The following is a 19,926-nucleotide window of genomic DNA, read 5'->3' as shown; positions in this document are numbered from 1 at the left end:
GCGGCACCTTCCCATGCGAGTGCAGGAGGTGCAACACCTGCTCTTTCACCTCCTCCCTTCCCGCCGTCCAGGGTCCCAAACACTCCTTCCAGGTGAAACAGCGACTTACTTGCACTTCTTCAATTTAGTGTACTGTATTCGTTGCTCACAATGCTTAAGATGGTCTCCTCTACATTGGGGAGACCAAACGCAAATTGGGTGATCGCTTTGCTGAACACCTCCACTCAGTCCACAAGCGTAACCCTGACCTGCCAGTTGCTTGCCATTTTAATTCTCTGTCCCACTCCCACTCTGACCTCGGCCTCTTACGTGGTTCCAATGAAGCTCAATGTAAGCTCGAGGACCAGCACCTCATCTTTCAATTAGGCACTTTACAACCTTCTGGACTCAACACTGATTTCAATAACTTTAGATCATAACCACTGCTCCCATTTTTTTTGGCTAGTAGGTGCTGATAATGGTTCTGATGTTGCCATTTACAGCTCCTCTAGACCCATCTTTTGTTTCTTTACTTGTCCCATTACCACCTTCCTTGCCTTGCACCATCATCCCTTTTGTCATTTAATCACTCCTACCCTCCACCCTATCTGAGACCTTCCCTTTTGTTCTTTCCTCCCCTCCCCTCTTTTCCCTGGCTCTGTACTTGCTTAAAAACGGTTTAATCTTCAACTTCTCCCAGTTCTGACAAAGGGTCGTCAACCTTAAACGTTAAGTCTGTTTCTTTGAGCACAGATGCTGCCTGACTTGCTGACTATTTCCAGCATTTTCTGTTTTTATTTCAGATTTCTAGCATCCGCAGTAGTTTGCTTTTGATTGTTAAAGGCTTGTTTGACAATTATCTTAATACCCTATAATAGTTGACAAGATCAATTTCATGTTTATGACTTACCTGAAACGAAATATTTCAGACTGCCCTGCAAACCTTGTGATAACACTGACATCGGCAAAAGGTTTTGGTGCTATCAAAAAATAAAAATAAACAAAAACTGTTTATTGATCTTAGAAGTAGTCAATTATAGAACTGGTTTTAATTTTCTATTCTGAGTATCAAAATTCACCAAATATTATTTTGATCCAAGAGTTTAGGTTTCATTCTTACATAACCTTTAGGAAGGGGATAACAAGTTTCTGTAAATACTTTCAAATGCTGCAAAACACAAAGCATGGTGGGCTCAAAAAGGTGAGTGGTTTTCATCTCGGTGCCATAGGTAACTTAAAATTATGATTAAAGGACACAAGTAAAACATAACTTTCATTACAAATGAAGGTTCAGAATAGCCAAGTTCCACTGATCTCAGTTTACACTACTTTACAAAGATTGCTTTAAACTGCAGAGCGCTTAACTGTTTAACAGGACAATTAAGAAATGCTAATAAGCATCCAAATCAATCAATAAACAATCTTGTTCATTCCATTTACAGCAAATATCACATTTAGTAGTTTCTTCATAGCTTAATTTACCAGTAAATTACATAAAACCAACCTGAATCCATGGTGATGGACTTAGGGGGAGTAATGGGAAAAAACGGAAAAGGAAAGATGGCTCCGGAAAGCTGGTTTTGGACCTGAGATTAAAAACAAAAATAAGGCAGCAATTTTGTTAGAAAATAATAAATGCCTTTTAATAATTTAAAAATTGTCTGCAACACTAATATCTACATTTACAATAAAATTTCAATTTTATGTTAAAGAAAACCAAAATTTTCCAAATTTTTCAAAATAACTCAAATGCATCTAGTTTTACATCATCTCATGGTGACCAAAGATAATTGTTCTTAAAGGAAAAGACAGCCAACAGCAGCTGGAAGAGATTGGAGACAAGTAGTGGACTCCCAAACCTCAGCCTGCTTGACCCCTATGAGTGTGAATCTTTGCAGGTCTTGGAGAAAGAGGCCATTGAGCATATTAATATGGAAAGGTTGGAGGGTATGTGGCAACTGAGGGACTTCATGTGCCTCTTCTTATGGAACCCTTCCTTAATTGTCAGTGAACCATACCATGAAACCCTCGTTTCACCCTGTTTAACTGTTAAGTGTCATGTGAGCGCCAGTCCTCAGGAAACCATTAACCTCTCTTCCTCTTCGAGGTGTACTGCGGAAGATGATACAGGTCCCTCAGCATCCAGCAGTAACAGCTCTTGGCAGAAAGAACCTGCACACTATCTCTCCCAAATGCCAGCCCAGAGACATCCACCCCAGGCAAGTTAGATAGTGAGGACATGGGGAGTGCACTGGGTAATACATAGAGAATGTGGGTGAAGCAGCATCCAGTGGTGGTACATGAGGAGTAAAGATGTTGCTGGCTGGAGTGTCTGAATCTGCAGTTCACAGGTCCTACATTTAAAAAGGATAAAATGTTCATGTTGGCATTGGGGAATGTTATCAGATAGTCTGCTGCAGACGGCAGCTCAGGTGGAGGAGTCCATCAGCAGCATATACATTACATTAAAGGGCCATTTAACAGCAATGCAACCTACCATAGGGCAACACAAGACTATTGAACAAAGAGCAAAATATGGCAGATGCTGGAATTCTAAAACAACAGTAGTGTTCCAATGCGTTGGTGCTTGGGATGCCTCCACTCCCAATGGAACACTGTGCTGGCAAGGATGCCTGCACCCTTGGTGACAACCTGCTTTTTTCTTCTACCAAGTTCCTGGGCCACTGGAGCCTGCTCTGCTTTGCTTTCATGTTTCTCTATCCATCTGCATAGCCCCCATAACTTCAGCTATTTACACACTCTGCGTCTCATTTATATTTTATTTCTTTAATTTCTCTCCGTATGCCCCCTACTATCTCATACTAATAGTATGGAATCTTACAACACCAGGTTATAGTCCAACAGTTTTATTTGAAAATCACAAGCTTTCAGAGATTATCTCCTTCGTCAGGTGAGTGAGTGAATGAGAGGTTCTCAAATTGCATATCTTATATTAGGCTGGGACACCATGACACCAATCAAAGGTGTTGTTGGTGTTCAGACAGGTTAGCCATGGAAAACAGTAGGTCCCAGTATACTGATTACACAATGGGTCAAATTACACAGACAAAGAGAGGAAGAGAGCCGAAAGGCAGAGAGAGAGAGAGAGAGAGAGAGAGAATGTCCAGTTGTATTACAAACAGATAACTTTTTTTTCCTGCTGGTGGGGTTACGTGTAGCGTGACATGAACCCAAGATCCCGGTTGAGGCCGTCCTCATGGGTGCGGAACTTGGCTATCAATTTCTGCTCGGCGATTTTGCGTTGTTGTACATCTCGAAGGCCGCCTTGGAGAACGCTTACCCGAAGATCGGTGGCTGAATGTCCTTGACTGCTGAAGTGTTCCCCGATTGGGAGGGAACCCTCCTGTCCGGCGATTGTTGCGCGGTGTCCGTTCGTCCGTTGTCGCAGCGTCTGCATGGTCTCGCCAATGTACCATGCTCCGGGGCATCCTTTCCTGCAACGTATGAGGTAGACAACATTGGGCGAGGTTGCGGCGTCTGCTGTAGAGTTGGAGAACAGCGTTCACGACACCACACAACCCTGCCACGGCAACCTCTGCAAGACATGCCAGACCATCACACGAGAGGACACCACCCACCAGGTACACGGTTCATACTCCTGTGACTCGGCCAAAGTTGTCTACCTCATACGATACAGGAAAGGATGCCCCGGAGCATGGTACATTGGCGAGACCATGCAGACACTGCGACAACGGATGAACGGACACCGCGCAACAATCGCCAGTCAGGAGGGTTCCCTCCCAGTCGGGAACACTTCAGCAGTCAAGGACATTCAGCCACCGATCTTCGGGTAAGCGTTCTCCAAGGCGGCCTTCGAGACACACGACAACGCAAAATCGTCGAGCAGAAATTGATAGCCAAGTTCCGCACCAATGAGGACGGCCTCAACCAGGATCTTGGGTTCATGTCACGCTACACGTAACCCCCACCAGCGAAAAAAGAGTTATCTGTTTTTAATACAACTGGTCATTCTCTCTCTTTCTCTTCCTTACGGATGTTTCTCTCTCTCTCTCTGTCTGTCTGTCTTTGGGTTCGGGCCGTTTGTATTCAGTAGTCCTGTATGTACTGTCTCTCTGTCTGATTGTCTTGACAACGGGCAGTTGGAAAGATTATCTGTAATCACCAGGCATTGTTCTCTGACTATATATGCGGTAACCTTCAAGGAATCCCACACTCACCTGACGAAGGAGAAAGCCTCCGAAAGCTTGTGATTTTCAAATAAAACTGTTGGACTATAACCTGGTGTTGTAAGATTCCTTACATTTATAAAAGAGGAGCGTTATGCAATGCATTTTTGAGTGCCACTGATTTATGGTGACTTAATATGTAAAGTTCCATTTTTATTATACGGCTTTGAGATTTATAGCAGTTTGGGGATCAAATTTGGTAACTGCTCATTTTCCCACTAAAACTGTAAGTGAGTGACATTATTATTATATGTTCCTTTACTTAGGTATTTTATTTTTGTGCCATAACTTTTTTGAAGGCCAAGTTACACAGGAAAATGTTGGGAAGATGTTCACAGTTCTCAGTAGGTGGCAGGTCTTTAGCGATGGGGAAAGGGGAGAAGACGGTTCATGGAATTTGGCAGCAATGGGGGTTTCCCTAACCTAAGGTCTTACAGCCTTCTTTCTCTTTCAATCCTCCCAACTGCTCTCACCTGCTGAGTGCCTGTGCCTTCACCCCTCCCTCTTCCTGTCCCAACTGCTTGAACATTCCCACCCCTCACCCTTTCCTCCTACCCTGACCACCTATATCTTCTCCCCCACCCCACAGAGTGCTAGTACTTTTTGCTACTCGGTCAGAGTCCTCCTCCTTCCACAACACAATACTGCAAGGCCACAACACCACCCCATTGTTCTACCAGGGTCAGCACCAACTTCAATATCACTCGGTATATATCCTTAGGAAAAAGGAAATGGATTTTTCCAAACCAATTAAAAAGTCAACTAATTTCTTATACTATCCTAATTAAACAAACTTTAATTCAACAACGACCTTAAACATTAGCCTTACCTTCCTCTCGCCACAAATTATGCCTGATTTGCTGAATGTTTCCAGCATTTATTGTTTTTATTTCAGATTGCCAGCATCTGCAGTATTTTGTTATATTATTTATTTAAATATTTCTCTTTTCTGAATGTTTCCATTAGAGAACATATATCAAAGCTATGATAATTGAATCTGTTGCAATTTATAAGCAATTCACAGTGTACCATTTTTTTTTATAACAACCACCGGGTCCTATGCTACCAGTTTGTAACATACCTGGATCTTGTAAATCTGGACTCGGAGAGATTTCTGGTGAGTTGAGACGGTGTATTCCACTTTTATAGCTGGCAGATAATTTCTCCTTATTGGTACTTCACAAGGTTGTAACATTTTCATGTCCATACCATTAGGAGTTAGGAGAGCCTTTTTGTGAGATAAAAGACATTTTTGAACTTTATTTTGCAAAACACTATTTTTATATTAAATCCAAATAGTCACTTGCAATTTAGTTTAGCCACTAAGGGGAAGTAAAGTCTATGTGCAGCTCTTTCTGTTCAAAGTACTCTCCCATCTCTATGTAAAAAATAAATAAATATGCACACCATCCTTCTGAAATATCTAATTTGTTACTTGCTATTTCAGGTCTCCTTTCCCTGCAGAACCACTCCGTGAAGTCAATGATTGGGAATGGATGCATGTGTCCCAACGTGGCTCTATTCATTTCAATGGAGTCAAAACTTTGGTTTGGATTAAAAGTTAAACCAGAGATGCCTAAACCTGGAAAGCTCTTCACCAGCTAAATGTGTAGCATCACTCTTTCTAGTAATATGAAGCATAATAAAAAAAGGCACATTTAAGTTTCCCTCTCTTCTTCATTCATTGTCATCATACAACATCATAGATACATTTAAGGGGAAACTAGATAAGCACATGATGGAAAAAAGAATAGAAGGGTATGCTGATAGGGTTAGATGAAGTAGGGAGGGAGGAGGCTCGTGTGGAGCATAAACGCTGACATAGACCAGTTGGGCTGAATGGCCTGTTTCTGTGCTGTAAATTTGATGTAACTCGATGTCACCTTCACGAGCCAAGATTATTAATCAACACATATATTAATCAACATATGGGAGGTACCAGGGTGACCTGGCAAGAATATATTAAACTCACACATAAGCAAGTTAAGAAACAGGCCGTTCTTGTTGTTGAACATTGAGCTATCTGATTGGAAGTTAATCAGTGAATCCTGTGTTTTTGGGCAGTTTAGTGTAAACATAATTTTCAACTGACCTGAAAATCACATGCGAGTTCAGCAATATGGCTCTCTTGGGGTGAAGTCTCTATGTAGTCTTTATAAATCGTCTCCAGCTGTGCTGTTTGCTTTATACTCATTGGTTTCCAGCGCAATTTGACTTTGGGTTTAGTTTCCCAAACAACATCAGAACTGAGTTGTAAACACAGTAACAAATAAGTAAAGTCAGCAAAATTGCACCCAACTGTCCTAATGTCATAGAAGAGACTTGATATTACAGATTCTATCATGAATATTGCTGTAATTTTTAAAATGTGCTGTATTCAACATGAAATAAGAATACAACAATATAATTGCAAATTGTTTGCAATTTTCACATTTTGAACAGAAGAAAGTAGTGACCTGTGGTCAAAACCCAGTTACTGCAGCATTAGGAACCATGGGAAGTCTGAAGGTTAGGCTCAGTAATGAATTACATTTCACAATATTTTGTTACAAGGTAAGTGTCTTTATAGATAACACTTGGTCCATGTGATCTCCTGGACTAGTTTTGATCGCATGAGGGAGTCGGAGAGGAATTTTGTGAAGTATTTTTTCCCTTATTGGCCTGGGTTTTTTTCTGTTTTTGCCTCTCCCAGGGGGTGGGTGTGAGGGGGGGTGGGGGGTGGGGGGTGGAGGAAAGAAATGTTTAGCCACAATGGTCTGGCCATCATGGTGTGGGGCAGACTTGATGGACCAGCTGATGTTTTCCTGCCCAGCAATTTTGTATGTTTGTAAAACATGCATTCACCTTGTTATACCAATGTAGACCACTTCTTGCTTTGTTGAATTATTAACCAGTGAAATTCCTAAGTTCTGTAATGACAGAATGACTTCCTGTTCTGCAACCTCTGCTTTCTCACTTTCTTGAGCAAGTTTGAATGCTCTCTCATCTTCTGTGAACAGAATGATTCTCTGCAGGCCCTCAAACAAGGATGCTAAATAAATCTTCCCATTATCCTGGGAAAACTCTAAGAATGTATCCTGAAAGTAAAACAGCAGATTTGAGCATTATATGTTCTTTGCAACTTTGAAAATACATAGATTATTATTGTAAAACGTCATGACTAGACTACATTTTTAATGCTGCAAAAAATTGGAGAGACAGAATCACAGAATATTATTCCAGTCTCAGTAATTTCTTAAAATATGGAAATAGTAAGCTTCCCTAATGGCTCAGTTGGTAAAGGTGCCGGTGATGGACTGGGGTTGACAATTGTAAACAATTTTACAACACCAAGTTATAGTCCAGCAATTTTATTTTAAATTCACAAGCTTTCGGAGACTTCCTCCTTCCTCAGGTAAATGAGGAAGGAGGAAGTCTCCGAAAGCTTGTGAATTTAAAATAAAATTGCTGGACTATAACTTGGTGTTGTAAAATTGTTTTCAGTTGGTAAAGGCAACATATAGCTAAGCAACATAGACCAGAAATCCCAGGTTCAACTCCTGGCTTGTACCGAGTTAGCTGATTTCATTCTCAGTGGCAGTAGGGATGCTCCAATTGACCTCAATGCCTCTAGGTTAGGAAAGGAGAAGTTAGCCAAGGATCTTGCTGCTCCTCATTGCTATTCAGTGACCTGTGTGTGGATATTGAGTGAGGACAGGGTTGGGCTTGATTGTGGTGTCCTCTATCATCAAGCAACCTGTTAGCACTCAAATGCTTCACCTTACACACATTGAATATTCACTTGGGCAAGCTCCCTGCGGAACCATACCACAGCAGAAAGGGGAGAAGAAAAAGATATAAAATAATTGCATCACTAGTTGAATATTTATGAACTGGTATCCCTTCCTGTTGATGAATGCATTCTGGTTAATATATACAGCCCTAATGACCACATGGATTCCATCTATAACACCGTGGATTCCTGGGAAACCTACCAGCCAGTAAAAGTTCTGTTCCTTCTCAGATAGTGTCTCCTTTTCACTGTGAAAGTGATCAGGGTGTTTCCCCTGGCATCAGTCATTCGCTTTATACAGAAGTGAAATGGAGATTGATTGACACTGCAGAGGCCTGGAAGAATACTGTTGCACAAAAGCTTAATGCTGTTGTAACCTTCACAGCTATGAACTATCATCGTCCTTCAGTTTGTCTGTGAGTCAGTTGCAGCAAATGGCATAGCTTGGACACTGCCTCTGCAGTGAAGCAGAAGTGATGTAGGCGAGTCTCCTCTGACATCCTTGCTCCTGTACTCAAATCCTCTTGCAATGAAGGCCAACATACCATTTGCCTTCCTATCTGCTTGCTGCACCTGCATGTTTGCTTTCAGTGACTGGTATACAGGGACACCCAGGTCCCTTTGTACATCAACATTTTCCAATCCAACACCATTTAAATAATACTCTGCCTTTCTGTTTTTCCTTCTGAAGTGTATAACTTCACATTTATCCACGTTATACCGCATCTGCCATATATTTGCCCACTCACTCAACTTGTCTAAATCGCCTTGAAGCTTCTTTGCATCCTCCTCACAACTCACGATCTCACCTAGTTTTGTGTGGTCAGCAAACTTGGAAATATTACATTTGGTTCTCTCATCCAAATCATTGATATATATTGTGAATAGCTGGAGCCCAAGCACTGATCCCACCAGTACCCCACCAGTCACCACCTGCCACCATGAAAAAGACCCACTTATTCCTACTCTCTCTTTCCGGTTTGTTAACCAATTTTCAATCCATGCCAGTATATTACCCCCAATCCCATATGCTTTAATTTTGCACCTCTTATGTGGGACTTTATCAAACACACCACATCCACTGGTTCTCCCTTATCCTACCAGTTATATCCTCAAAAAACTCCAGTAGGTTTGTCAAACATGATTTCCCTTTCATAAATCCATGCTGACTTTGTCTAATCCCGTTGATATTTTCTAAGTGACCTGTTATCACATCCTTTATAATAGACTCTAGCATTTTCCCTATTACTGATGTTAGGCTAACCGGTTTGTAGTTCCCGGTTTTCTTTCTCCCTTTTTTAAATAGTGGGGTTACATTTGCCACCCTCCAATCTGCAGGAACTGTTCCATAATCTATAGAATTTTGGAAGATGATAACCAATGCATCCACTATTTCCATAGCTACCTGTTTAAGTACTCTGGGATGTAGATTATCAGGCCCTGGGGATTTATCGGCTTTCAGTCCCATTAATTTCATCAGCACTATTTATTTACTAATAGTAATTTCTTTTAATTCTTCCTTCTCACTGGACCCTTGCTTCCCTAGCATTTCTGGGAAGTTACTTGTGTCCTCTTCCGTGAAGACAGAACCAAAGTATTTGTTTAAATTGCTCTGCCATTTCCTTGTTCCCCATTATAAATTCTCACATTTCTAACTGTAAGGGACCTACATTTGTCGACGCTAATCTTTTTCTTTTTACGTACTTGTAGAAGCTTTTACGGTCCGCTTTTGTGTTCCTTGCAAGTTTACTCTCATACTCTATTTTCCTGGTACCATGTCTGGTCGCATTTTAAATGCGGGCAGACTGAGCAATGTGCAACTGTACATTCTCAACCACTTGTAGCCTGACTCCATTCTTCATAAAACAGTAGGCTCACTATCATGTTCAGTACTAGACTGTACATAGGCATTAGGTTCAATATCATGTAATCTCCCACCCTCAAGTCTGAGAGCTACAGATAGCGTGCCGCAGGGGCCTTGGAGGATTGAGGTGGTACTTCCATGTCTTTGATTGTGGACCGCTTTCCCTTTAAGAAGTAGAGCATGCAAAGGCACTCTGCGTGCCATCATATGGAATGCAACCCCAGTTTCAGAAGGAATTTCTTAATAGAAGTGAGGTGGCACTCTGCCAGGGCCACCACCTTCCATGGGCTCAGATCAGGGTGCTCCTACCCCTTGAGGCCTTAAAGCTGCTCCTCTTTTGCTAGAGTACAGACAGGAATGGATCAGCTGAAGAGTTTTTAAAATCGTGGGCCCAGTCCTCTGAAGAAACACTAGCTTCAGACATTGCATTGAGTAATAGGTTCTAGAGAATGAGGTGGGCCAAGTGGAGAAAGTGTCAGTGGGGGAGCATTTAGGGAGCAGTGATCATAGTATCATAAGGTTTAGAATAGCTATGGAAAAGGACATGGACCACTCTAAAGTAAAAATACTCAATTGGAGGGTGGTCAATTTCAATGGGATGAGAACAGATTTACTTAAAGTAGATAAGTCACCCGGTCCGGATGGGGTGCATCCTAGGTTGCTGAGGGAGGTAAGGGTGGAAATTGCGGCGGTACTGGCCATAATCTTCCAATCATCCTTAGATAAAGGGGTGGTGCCAGAGGACTGGAGAATTGCAAATGTTACACCCTTGTTCAAAAAATGGTGTAAGGATAAACCCAGCAACTATCGGCCAGTCAGTTTAACCTCAGTGGTGAGGAATCTTTTAGAAATGATAATCCGGGACAGAATTAACAGTCACTTGGACGAGTGTGGATTGATTAGGGAAAGCCAGCACGGATTTGTTGAAGGCAAATCATATTTAACTAACTTGATAGACTTTTTTGATGAAGTAACAGAGAAGATAGATGAGGGCAATGCAGTTGATGTGGTGAATGTGGACTTTCAAAAGGCGTTTGATAAAGTGCCGCATGGTAGGCTTATCATCAAAATTGCGGCCCATGGAATAAAGGGGGCAGTAGCAACATGGATATAGAATTGGCTAAGGGACAAGTAACAGAGAGTAGTGGTGAACCGTTGTTTTTCTGACTGGAGGGACGTATACAGTGGTGTTCCACAGGGATTGATGCTGGGACCACAGGTTTTCTTGATATATATTAATGACTTGGACTTGGGTGTACAGGGCAAAATTTCCACATTTGCAGATGACACAAAACTTGAAAGGGTAGTGAACAATGAGGAGGATAGTGATAGACTTCAGGAGAATATAGACAGGCTGGTGGGCATGGGCGGACATGTGGCAGATGAAATTTAATGTAGAAAAATGCAAAGTAATACATTTCGGTAGGAAGAACGAGGAGAGGCAATATAAACCAGAGGGCACAACTCTAAAAGGGGTAAAGGAACAGAGAGATCTGGGGGTATATGTGCACAAATCGTTGAAGGTGGAAGGGCAGGTTGAGAAAGCGGTTAAAAAAGCATACGGGATCCTGGGCTTTATAAATAGGGCCATAGAGTCCAAAAGGATGGAAGTCATGCTGAACCTTTATAATGTGGAGATGCCGGTGATGGACTGGGGTTGACAATTGTAAACAATTTTACAACACCAAGTTATAGTCCAGCAATTTTATTTTAAATTCACAAGCTTTCGGAGGCTTCCTCCTTCGTCAGGTGAACGATGTGAAAATGAACCTTTATAAAACACTGGTTCAGCCACAACTGGAATATTGTGTCCAGTTCTGGGCACCGCACTTTAGGAAAAATGTGAAGGCCTTAGAGAGGGTGCAAGAGAGATTTACTAGAATGATTCCAGGGATGAGGGACTTTAGTTACGTGGATAGAATGGAGAAACTGGGGTTGTTCTCCTTGGAACAGAGACGGTTGCGAGGAGATTTGATAGAGGTATTCAAAATCATGAAGGGTGTAGACAGAGTAGATAGAGAGAAACTGTTCTCATTGGCGGAAAGGTCAAGAATCAGAGGACGTAGATTTAAGGTGATTGGCAAAAGAACCAAAGGCGACATGAGGAAAGCTTTTTTACATAGCGAGTGGTTAGGATCTGGAATGCACTGCCCAAGGGGTTGGTGGAGGCAGATTCAATCATGGCCTTCAAAAGGGAACTGGATAAGTACTTGAAAGGAAAAAATTTGCAGGGCTACGGGGATAGGGGGAGTGGGACTAGCTGGATTGCTCTTGCGTTGAGCCATGTGGACTCGATGGGCCGAATGGCCTCCTTCTGTGCTGTAACCTTTCTATGACATACCTAGGTAGGAGTGGCATGGTCTGTAAAGATAGGTCCTTTAGACATATCACCTGAAGCATTATTGAACCTGAGGAAAATTTTGTCTTATTAGTCCTCCATATAATTCATGCAACTCTATGAGAATACTCAAAGGGATTCTCATCCTCCCAACTTTGTTATCTGCAACTTGCACCACAGCAGCAACTGCTAATATTTTATGAAACTGTAGCTTCGCAAACTGAAGGCTTTAGCAAAAAGGCATAAGTACATAGGAAACATGTTAGCAAAATATACAGAGCAGAAATAGAAATAAACTTGAACACCGAAGCAGGCCTGGCCAGTGAAACAGATTGCGGCACACTCAATTCGCTTCCAGGTTCCTTAAGCGAATATCTGCGGACGTGTGGGATACCCAGCTCGGAGTAAAAATTATGCCCAGAGTTAACCTTTCAGGTCGATAGCAATTCAAAAGGGAACAGGATAAGTATGTGAAAAGGATGAATATAAAAGGATATGAGGAAAGATAGGAAAATGGGATTATAGTAGATAGCTCCAACTGAAGCGATACAGTGGGAAAATAGCCGCCTCCTGTGCTGTGATTTCTGACATCTAGTTAGAAGACTTTTCTGCTAATATTCACTTGCACCTGGCTTTGTACTTTTATGCAATAGTGTTGATGACTAATATGTTGACTGAGCTCAATATAAACCTAGCATTGGTTGTACTTTCTCTCTCCAACTGGACCAATGCTAGAAGGGGACATGTGCTTAGGTGCACAATCCTGGAGAAATATGAAATGGTGGAACTATTCAAAGGTAAATCAGAGATGAAATCAGCTGGAGATCTGAAACAACAATAGAATGGTTCGGACCGGAAATATTAACTCATCTGTTTTCTCCACAGATGCTGGCTGACCTGATCGGTGTTTCCAGCATTTCTAAATTTCCAGCATCTGCAGTTTTTTGCTTTCTGCTGCAGATCTGGTACCATGAAGTGGCTGCATCCCTTTAAATTTGGCCATAACTTCTTAAAGGGCTGTTTACATTAGATTTTGATGCCCCCTCCCCAGGGGAGGGGGCATCAAAACGCCATGCCCAATAATGGGCCAGGAGCTCATCCCACTATGTAAATGCAGATGACCCCACAAAATAAGATCTAGTCAACACACTAATGGTCATGTGATGCTAGTAGCACTCCAGACCATAGGTTCGATCAGAAAATCTAGCCTCTACTGTACATGAAGATTTGAAAATAAATTTTAACCAAAGAAATATAAAAATTTGGTTGTGATCTGGAATGCATTGCCTGAGGGGGTGACAGTTTCAATCGTGGCTTTCAAAAGAGAATTGGATAAGTACTTGAAGAGAAAAAATTTGCAGGACTATGGGGTTAGGGGACTAGCTAGATTGCTCTTGCAGAGAGCCGGCACGGACTCGATGGGCCGAATGGCCTCCTTCCAGCTGGAACCATTCTATGATTCTAAATTAATAAAATATTATTGTTTCATTTACAATGGCTGATAAAGTACTTTTCACTTTGCTTAATATATACATGCACAAATTAACAACTTAGAAAATAATGGTAAAAATCTTGAAAAAGGAATGACATGAAACTGAGATAAACCTAAAATAACACTAGAAACATTGCCCAGAAACATTCCGTCAGATTATTATATCAAAGACTTGAAATAGAACATGCACACAAATACCAAAAGATAATTAAACAGTATGAAGGCAGAACCAAACCAGAAAAGAGAAAGGATGTGAAAGCGCTAGGTAAAAATATTCTACATACTTACCTCAACTGTACTCAGCTCTCCTGCTGCTTCTTCACAGCTACAACTCCAGCTCATTATTCTTGATCCTGCTGGATCTTCCCAGGTATAGTAAGTTGCTTTACCTGGTTCCAGTGCACTCTTCTTTCCAGTTGAACTGCTAAGAAATTATGACATTTGTAATAAAACTAAAATAAGTCCTATTCTATCTAAGTTACCCTAAGAGGGGTCTTATCACCGACAGGAAATATACTTTGACTTTTGAACACTTTGTACTTCAGGTACAGAGCACACAAACAAACAAAATTCTTAAGAAGAATCCTGCACTCATATTCAAATTTGGTAAAGCAAGAACAATCAAATGACTAATTCTGCTATGAATTATCTACCACTCATAGGGGACCCCTCATTTAACATCCAATAGGTGCAATTACAGGAATTGTGTTCCCTCATGCAGTTATGGGCCTTAATTTTAACCCCCCCCACCCTCAATGGGCGGGAAAGGGTCGGTGGCAGGGGGTGGTGTTAAAATATCAGGATTGGGCAACCCGATCCTAACCCCACCCCTTTAAATTTTAAATGCATAATTCAGGGCACGGCTGAGGCTTTTGCAAAAGGCAGGCAGGAGCCTAATTACCATACCAAAGTCACAGCCTCGTGACATAATCAGCGCCACAACTTAAATTTAACAGAAAGCAAGGGGGAGGCCCGAGCTGTGGGATTCCCAGCAGCTGAACAGAGCCCAATTGCCGACCTGAGCTCCCTCCCCCTACACTGATTGCTGACCCCCCCACCCCCCAACCCCGATTCCGGAGACCATCTGCAATTGTCCCCGATTGCGGCCTTCTGCCGCTGGTGTATCCTCCCACCTGCCGGCCAGGCTGTCCTTTTGGCCGGCTGCCGGGTGGGAGGCAGAGCTACATTAAGTTAATGAGGTCCTGCCTTTAAGATCGGCAGAGCCACAGTTCTTTGGCTATTTTCAGCCTCCCCCACCCACTCCACCTTCCCATTAATATCAGAGCTATTGGGCTCAATTTTGAAATCGTGGCGGGTGAAGAGCAGGAGACATCGGACATTGGAGCAGGGTGGAAAGGCAGGTTGATTTTGTGTTTTAACTTCATGCAATGATTTTTTAATGTAGTTTATTTTGTTTCTCTTTGCCTGATCCGGCCCTTCACGCCTGGTGAAACCAGCCGTGAATCAGAAGCCATGGGAAAGCCGCCCAGGTAAGTTAAAAATTGTGTAAGTATGTAATCTGTCACAAGTAAAGTGCCTTAAGTTCCTCAATGAGGTACATTTGGCTCTTTAACTATCATCCCGCCAGCTTTAATTGCCGGCGGGACTTACGGATTCGGGACGCCCATGCGCACACAGGTGCGTTGGTGGAGAACTCGGAAGTCGGCGGGTTGGAGCCGGGCTCCGAACCCCAAACGGGATTTCCGCGATTTTTGGAGTCCCTCCGCCCCAAAATTTTCCCAGGAAAATCGAGCCCATGGTGTCTGGTTTACACAGTTGCTTTTACTTCAGTAAGGTGTTTAAGTTGCATAACAATGTAATCTGCAAAATTTAATTTAAAAAAAATTAGCAGAACTTACTGCAAAAGCACAAAACAGAGAAAAATACTCCTTTTTGTTTTTATTGAAATAATAGAGAAACTAATCATCAAACGCATTGTACCACGGGACAGAAAGAAAGGAAAGCAGAAGCGATAGCGAATTCCATGCATTGATTGTGGACCAATGCAGGTAAGGATTACCAATGAATGAGGAAGATTAAATAGAGGGTAGGCAATTTGCATTCATGTACTGATTATCATTTACATACAACAATTTGCATTTAGAAGAGTCACAGAGGTGTAAAGAAAAAATTGACAGGAAGCCAAAGAAAGCAACGTTAAGAGGGGTGACCGAAAGCTTGGTCAAAAAGGTGGATTTTAAGGCAGGCCTTAAAAGGAGGAGAAAGAGGTGGGGATGCAAAAGAGTTTCCGGAGGGACTTTCAGAGTGCAGGGCCTAGGTGGATGAAGGCACATTGTCAATGGAGGGTTGAAGGAAGAAAGGGTGCACGAGGCCAGAGTCAGAGGAACAGAGAGTTTAGGGAAGGGTTGTAGGGCGAGAAGAGGTGACAGAGATAGGTCTGAGCAAGGCCATGAAGGGATTTGAACGGGAGAATGAGAATTTTTAAATCTGAATGATGGGGAATCGGGAGCCAATGTAGGTCAGCAAGGATGGGGTGGTGAGTGGGCAGAACTTGCTGCAGGACAGGATACGGGCAGCAGGGTTTTTAATGAGCTGAAGTTTATAGAGGGTGGAGGATGGCACAAGATCTTTGGAATAGTCGATTCTGGAGGTGACAAAGGCATGGATGAGAGTTTCAGCAGCAGATGGACTGAGGTGGGTGCGGAGGTGGGTGATGTTATAGAGGTGGAAATAGGCTGTCTTTGTGATGGAGGAGAAATGGCTTTGAAAACTCGCCTCAAAGTCGATTAGGATGCCAAAGTTGCGAATAATGGTGGATGGGCTGAGTGATATTTGAAGGAGTTTTACGAGATCAGCTACTAGCACATGCATTGGACAACAAGATCAGTGAAAGGTTAGGGTATGTGGGGTTGCTGCTCGTAAGGAGGCATCAACTGGTGCCTTGATGAGCCAGAGAACCTGAGGGGAAGGGAAGGAAATATTAGAACTCTGTAATATGGTCTCTTATGCTTGAAAATATCAGCTAATCATTTGTCACTGGAGAGAACTATATTAGATGGCCTTTTAGCACTGTGAATAGAACAGTGAGTGGAATGGAAGGGCAGCATGTGGTCCTGGAATGACCATTGTCGTTGCCATTAATACAAACAAAAAAAGGCTTGAAAACACATGAGCTTCGATTTTAACTCGGGATTCATTGGGGGCAGGTGGGGAAGGAGGGAAACCCTCACGCCAAGTTGAACTTAAGGCCCGGGATATTTTAACTCCCAAATCTCATTTGAATCCACCAGAATTGTCTCCTGCCCGAAATTGGCAAGAGTGATGTCACAATCAGTGGGCGTGAGTGGGAATTTGGCCTGAAGCCTGATGCTACCAGGGACTCAAGGGAATGATCTCGGGCATAAGGGTTATTGCCTGGGTTTGGGGGGTGGGTCTGAAAGGAGATGCCAGTGGTGGGAAGGTGGTGGTTGACGAGGCCCAAGGACCCATTGCAGGACCTAGGGGAGTACTTGTACTCCTCCTGACCCATAAGGATCCATACCAAAAATTTAAAAAATGACTTACCTTCGCCTCTTCAGGCTACTCTGCTGCCTCCCGCCAGGTTTCACCGGCAGGTTTGGCCTCCCGTTTCCAAGAGTTAAAATGAAATTCCGATGCTGATTACATCATCGGGCTGTGACTTTATTATATTAATTAGGCCTTTCGTGCCTGAAATGTCCCTGGCTAAAATGGCATTGAGCAGGAATGCGCTGCAAATCCCTGCCAGCCATGATTTTAAACTACCTGCCAGCGTAGATGTTCATTTTTATACTGAATCTACTCCAAGTTTCACAGATGTTGAAATACCCTCCACCATTGCACATGGTGCAAGACTCAGCATCATTTTAAAATTGAAGGTCAGGTTCAGTTGAATAGCCAAACATTGAGAACTAATGATAATATTTCGTTCTTTAGACCTTGCCAGAGCACAAGGTGAGTGTTATTTAAAAAAAACTTCTTAGATTTAAGTACCAACAATAGACTGCAGCTTATATAAATTTTTGTATACCAACATGATCTTTTTATGGATGCAATTTTTTAAACAATTGCCAACATAACTGCAAATAATACTTAAAATAGCTTGAAATACATTGCAGCACTCAATTTCTAGCAAAGCTCTAGAGCTAAACATATCTGCAGAGATAACTACCAGGAATAAGCTACAGTCTATAGAGTGCACGCTTATCTGCCTTCTTTCTTATTCAAATCCGATGAATGGATGTACACAGCCAATAGTTGTAAAAGTATGGTAATGTACCTCTGATGATATTCAATTGTGCTTGTGCTTGTGTGGTTAATAATGAGGAATGGAGCAGCCCCTTCGTGGTAATCCTTAAAAGTGACCACTGTAGAATGTTCTGCCAAGTGTACTTCCACTATGATACCTCCAAACTGTAATATATAGTAGAAAAAGTCAATCAGGAATGATGATCATGTTGCAGTACATTTTAAATTCATTTAAATGCATAATATGCAATTCAAAACCAAGCTTCTGCCATCTGGACACACTGAGTTTTGAAGTGGAGCTCTAAATCTTTTTGATCAACATGATGACAGTTAATGAAGCATTTAGAATGATCTGCAATGGCTTAACACTTGAATCACAGCAAAAATATCAGTTTATGGTGGGGGCGCAACCTAAAACGGAGTTAATGACCTAGAAATTGGTCCATACAGCGCCCGTTTTTTGGGCGCTACTCGGATTACTAAGGCCCCAAAATGATGGGCAGGAAACATACATACATTTCCAGCTAGAAGCGCACCACCCGCCATATTGAGTAAGGACAAACAAGAGGCGTCCTTTGCCCACACCCCTGAAGCAGGAGTTAGGCCCTTTGCACATGCAAATAACACCTGTTTGAGGTTCCCTCTCGAAGGTTGGTTTGCCGAGGCAGCTAGCACCATCTTGGGCTGCACTCGAAGAAACCAGTTCCAGGGATCACCTGCCAACGAAGAAAGCAAGTGACATACCTGAATGTAAGCACTCCTGCTTTTCCTGACCCCACATTTAACACCCTCCCAAATCCTGATTGGATCCAGGCCTGCTTTCCATACCCCTGATATCCTCTGCTAACGCCCAGACCTGACCCGCGGCCACAATGCCCGTGACCCAGGCTCCCCTCCCAATCCCCAACCTGGATAACACTTAGAGGGCCGCTGCGGCCCAAGCTTGAAGTCCTATTGAACAGCAGGCTCTTTGGACTTTGCTGGGAACACTGAAAGGAGGCCCAAGGCCCAGTAACTGGAGAGCATCGGGCCTCACCATTCAGGCATGCGGGGATGTGAACTATGCCCTCTGCGTGCAAAAAAATGATCACGGCCCAATTTCTAGGCCAATATATTTTTACTTGGCCGGGGTGCAGGGAAGAAGAAGTCTCAAGTTTGGGGTCCATATATGTACTTAAATAACTTTATAAACTTTTCAAGGTTCAACTTGGTTGTTGTTCCAAGCCAACTCTGAATCAAGCATCACACATTAAAAACAACTAACTATTTACTTCTATTTTTCCACTCCCTCTCCCCCCACCCCTCCCAGGCACTGTACTGCTGCTTCCCATCACCTGCCCATTGTCTTTTACCCAGGAAAGCTAGGTTATAGCAAGTGTTCTTCAAACTGAGATCCATATACCAAGGAACATAAGAAATAGGAGCAGGAATAGGCCATACGGCAGGTATGCTTGAGTAATTTAATCAAATTCTTTGAGGAAATTAATGAATGGATAGACAAAGGGAATGCAGTGCATGTTACAATGGTCTTTCAAAAAAGCGTTTGATAAATTGCCATATATAAGATTTATTGCAAGATTGTGGCACATGGCATTAAAGAATTGAGAGGATGCCATGAATTGAAAGTATAAAAACATAAGAAATAGGAGCAGGAATAGGCCATACGGCCACTCGAGCCTGCTCTGTCATTCAATAAGATCATGGCTGCTCTTCAACCTCAACTGCACTTTTCCGCCCAATCCCCATATCCCATGATTCCCCTAGAATCCAAAAATCTATATTCAACGACTGAGCATCCACAGCTCTCTGGGGTAGAAAATTCCAAGGATTCACAACCCTCTGAGTGAAGAAATTTCTCCTGATCTAAGTCCTAAATGGCCGACCCCTTATCCTGAGACTATGTCCCCTAGTTCTAGACTCTTCAGCCAGGGAAAACAGCCTCTCAGCATCTACCCTGTCAAGCCCCCTCAGAATCTTATATGTTTCAATGAGATCATCTCTCATTCTTTTAAACTCCAGAGAGTATAGGCCCATTCTACTCAATCT

General features: G+C 42.6%; 1 protein-coding gene across 5 annotated transcripts in view; it reads right to left on the bottom strand.

Annotated features, from left to right (window-relative positions):
* Positions 1–19,926, bottom strand: part of vps13a (vacuolar protein sorting 13 homolog A) — a 366,579-nt gene that overhangs the window by 84,391 nt on the left and 262,262 nt on the right. For 4 of the 5 annotated variants that reach the window (XM_067983108.1, XM_067983112.1, XM_067983110.1 and 1 more), the window contains exons 52-58: positions 17,912–18,045; positions 13,942–14,077; positions 7,032–7,264; positions 6,280–6,433; positions 5,269–5,415; positions 1,484–1,565; positions 890–959 (exon numbers count right to left, since the gene is read on the bottom strand). In XM_067983108.1, coding sequence (XP_067839209.1) covers positions 890–959; positions 1,484–1,565; positions 5,269–5,415; positions 6,280–6,433; positions 7,032–7,264; positions 13,942–14,077; positions 17,912–18,045 — 956 coding nt within the window. The remainder of the gene's footprint in view (positions 1–889; positions 960–1,483; positions 1,566–5,268; positions 5,416–6,279; positions 6,434–7,031; positions 7,265–13,941; positions 14,078–17,911; positions 18,046–19,926) is intronic. The other variant, XM_067983109.1, reaches the window with a different exon arrangement.

The sequence above is a fragment of the Heptranchias perlo genome, chromosome 4, assembly GCF_035084215.1.
Source record: "Heptranchias perlo isolate sHepPer1 chromosome 4, sHepPer1.hap1, whole genome shotgun sequence".
NCBI classification, from domain to species: domain Eukaryota; kingdom Metazoa; phylum Chordata; class Chondrichthyes; order Hexanchiformes; family Hexanchidae; genus Heptranchias; species Heptranchias perlo.
This window is presented reverse-complemented; position numbering and strand designations above follow the sequence as displayed.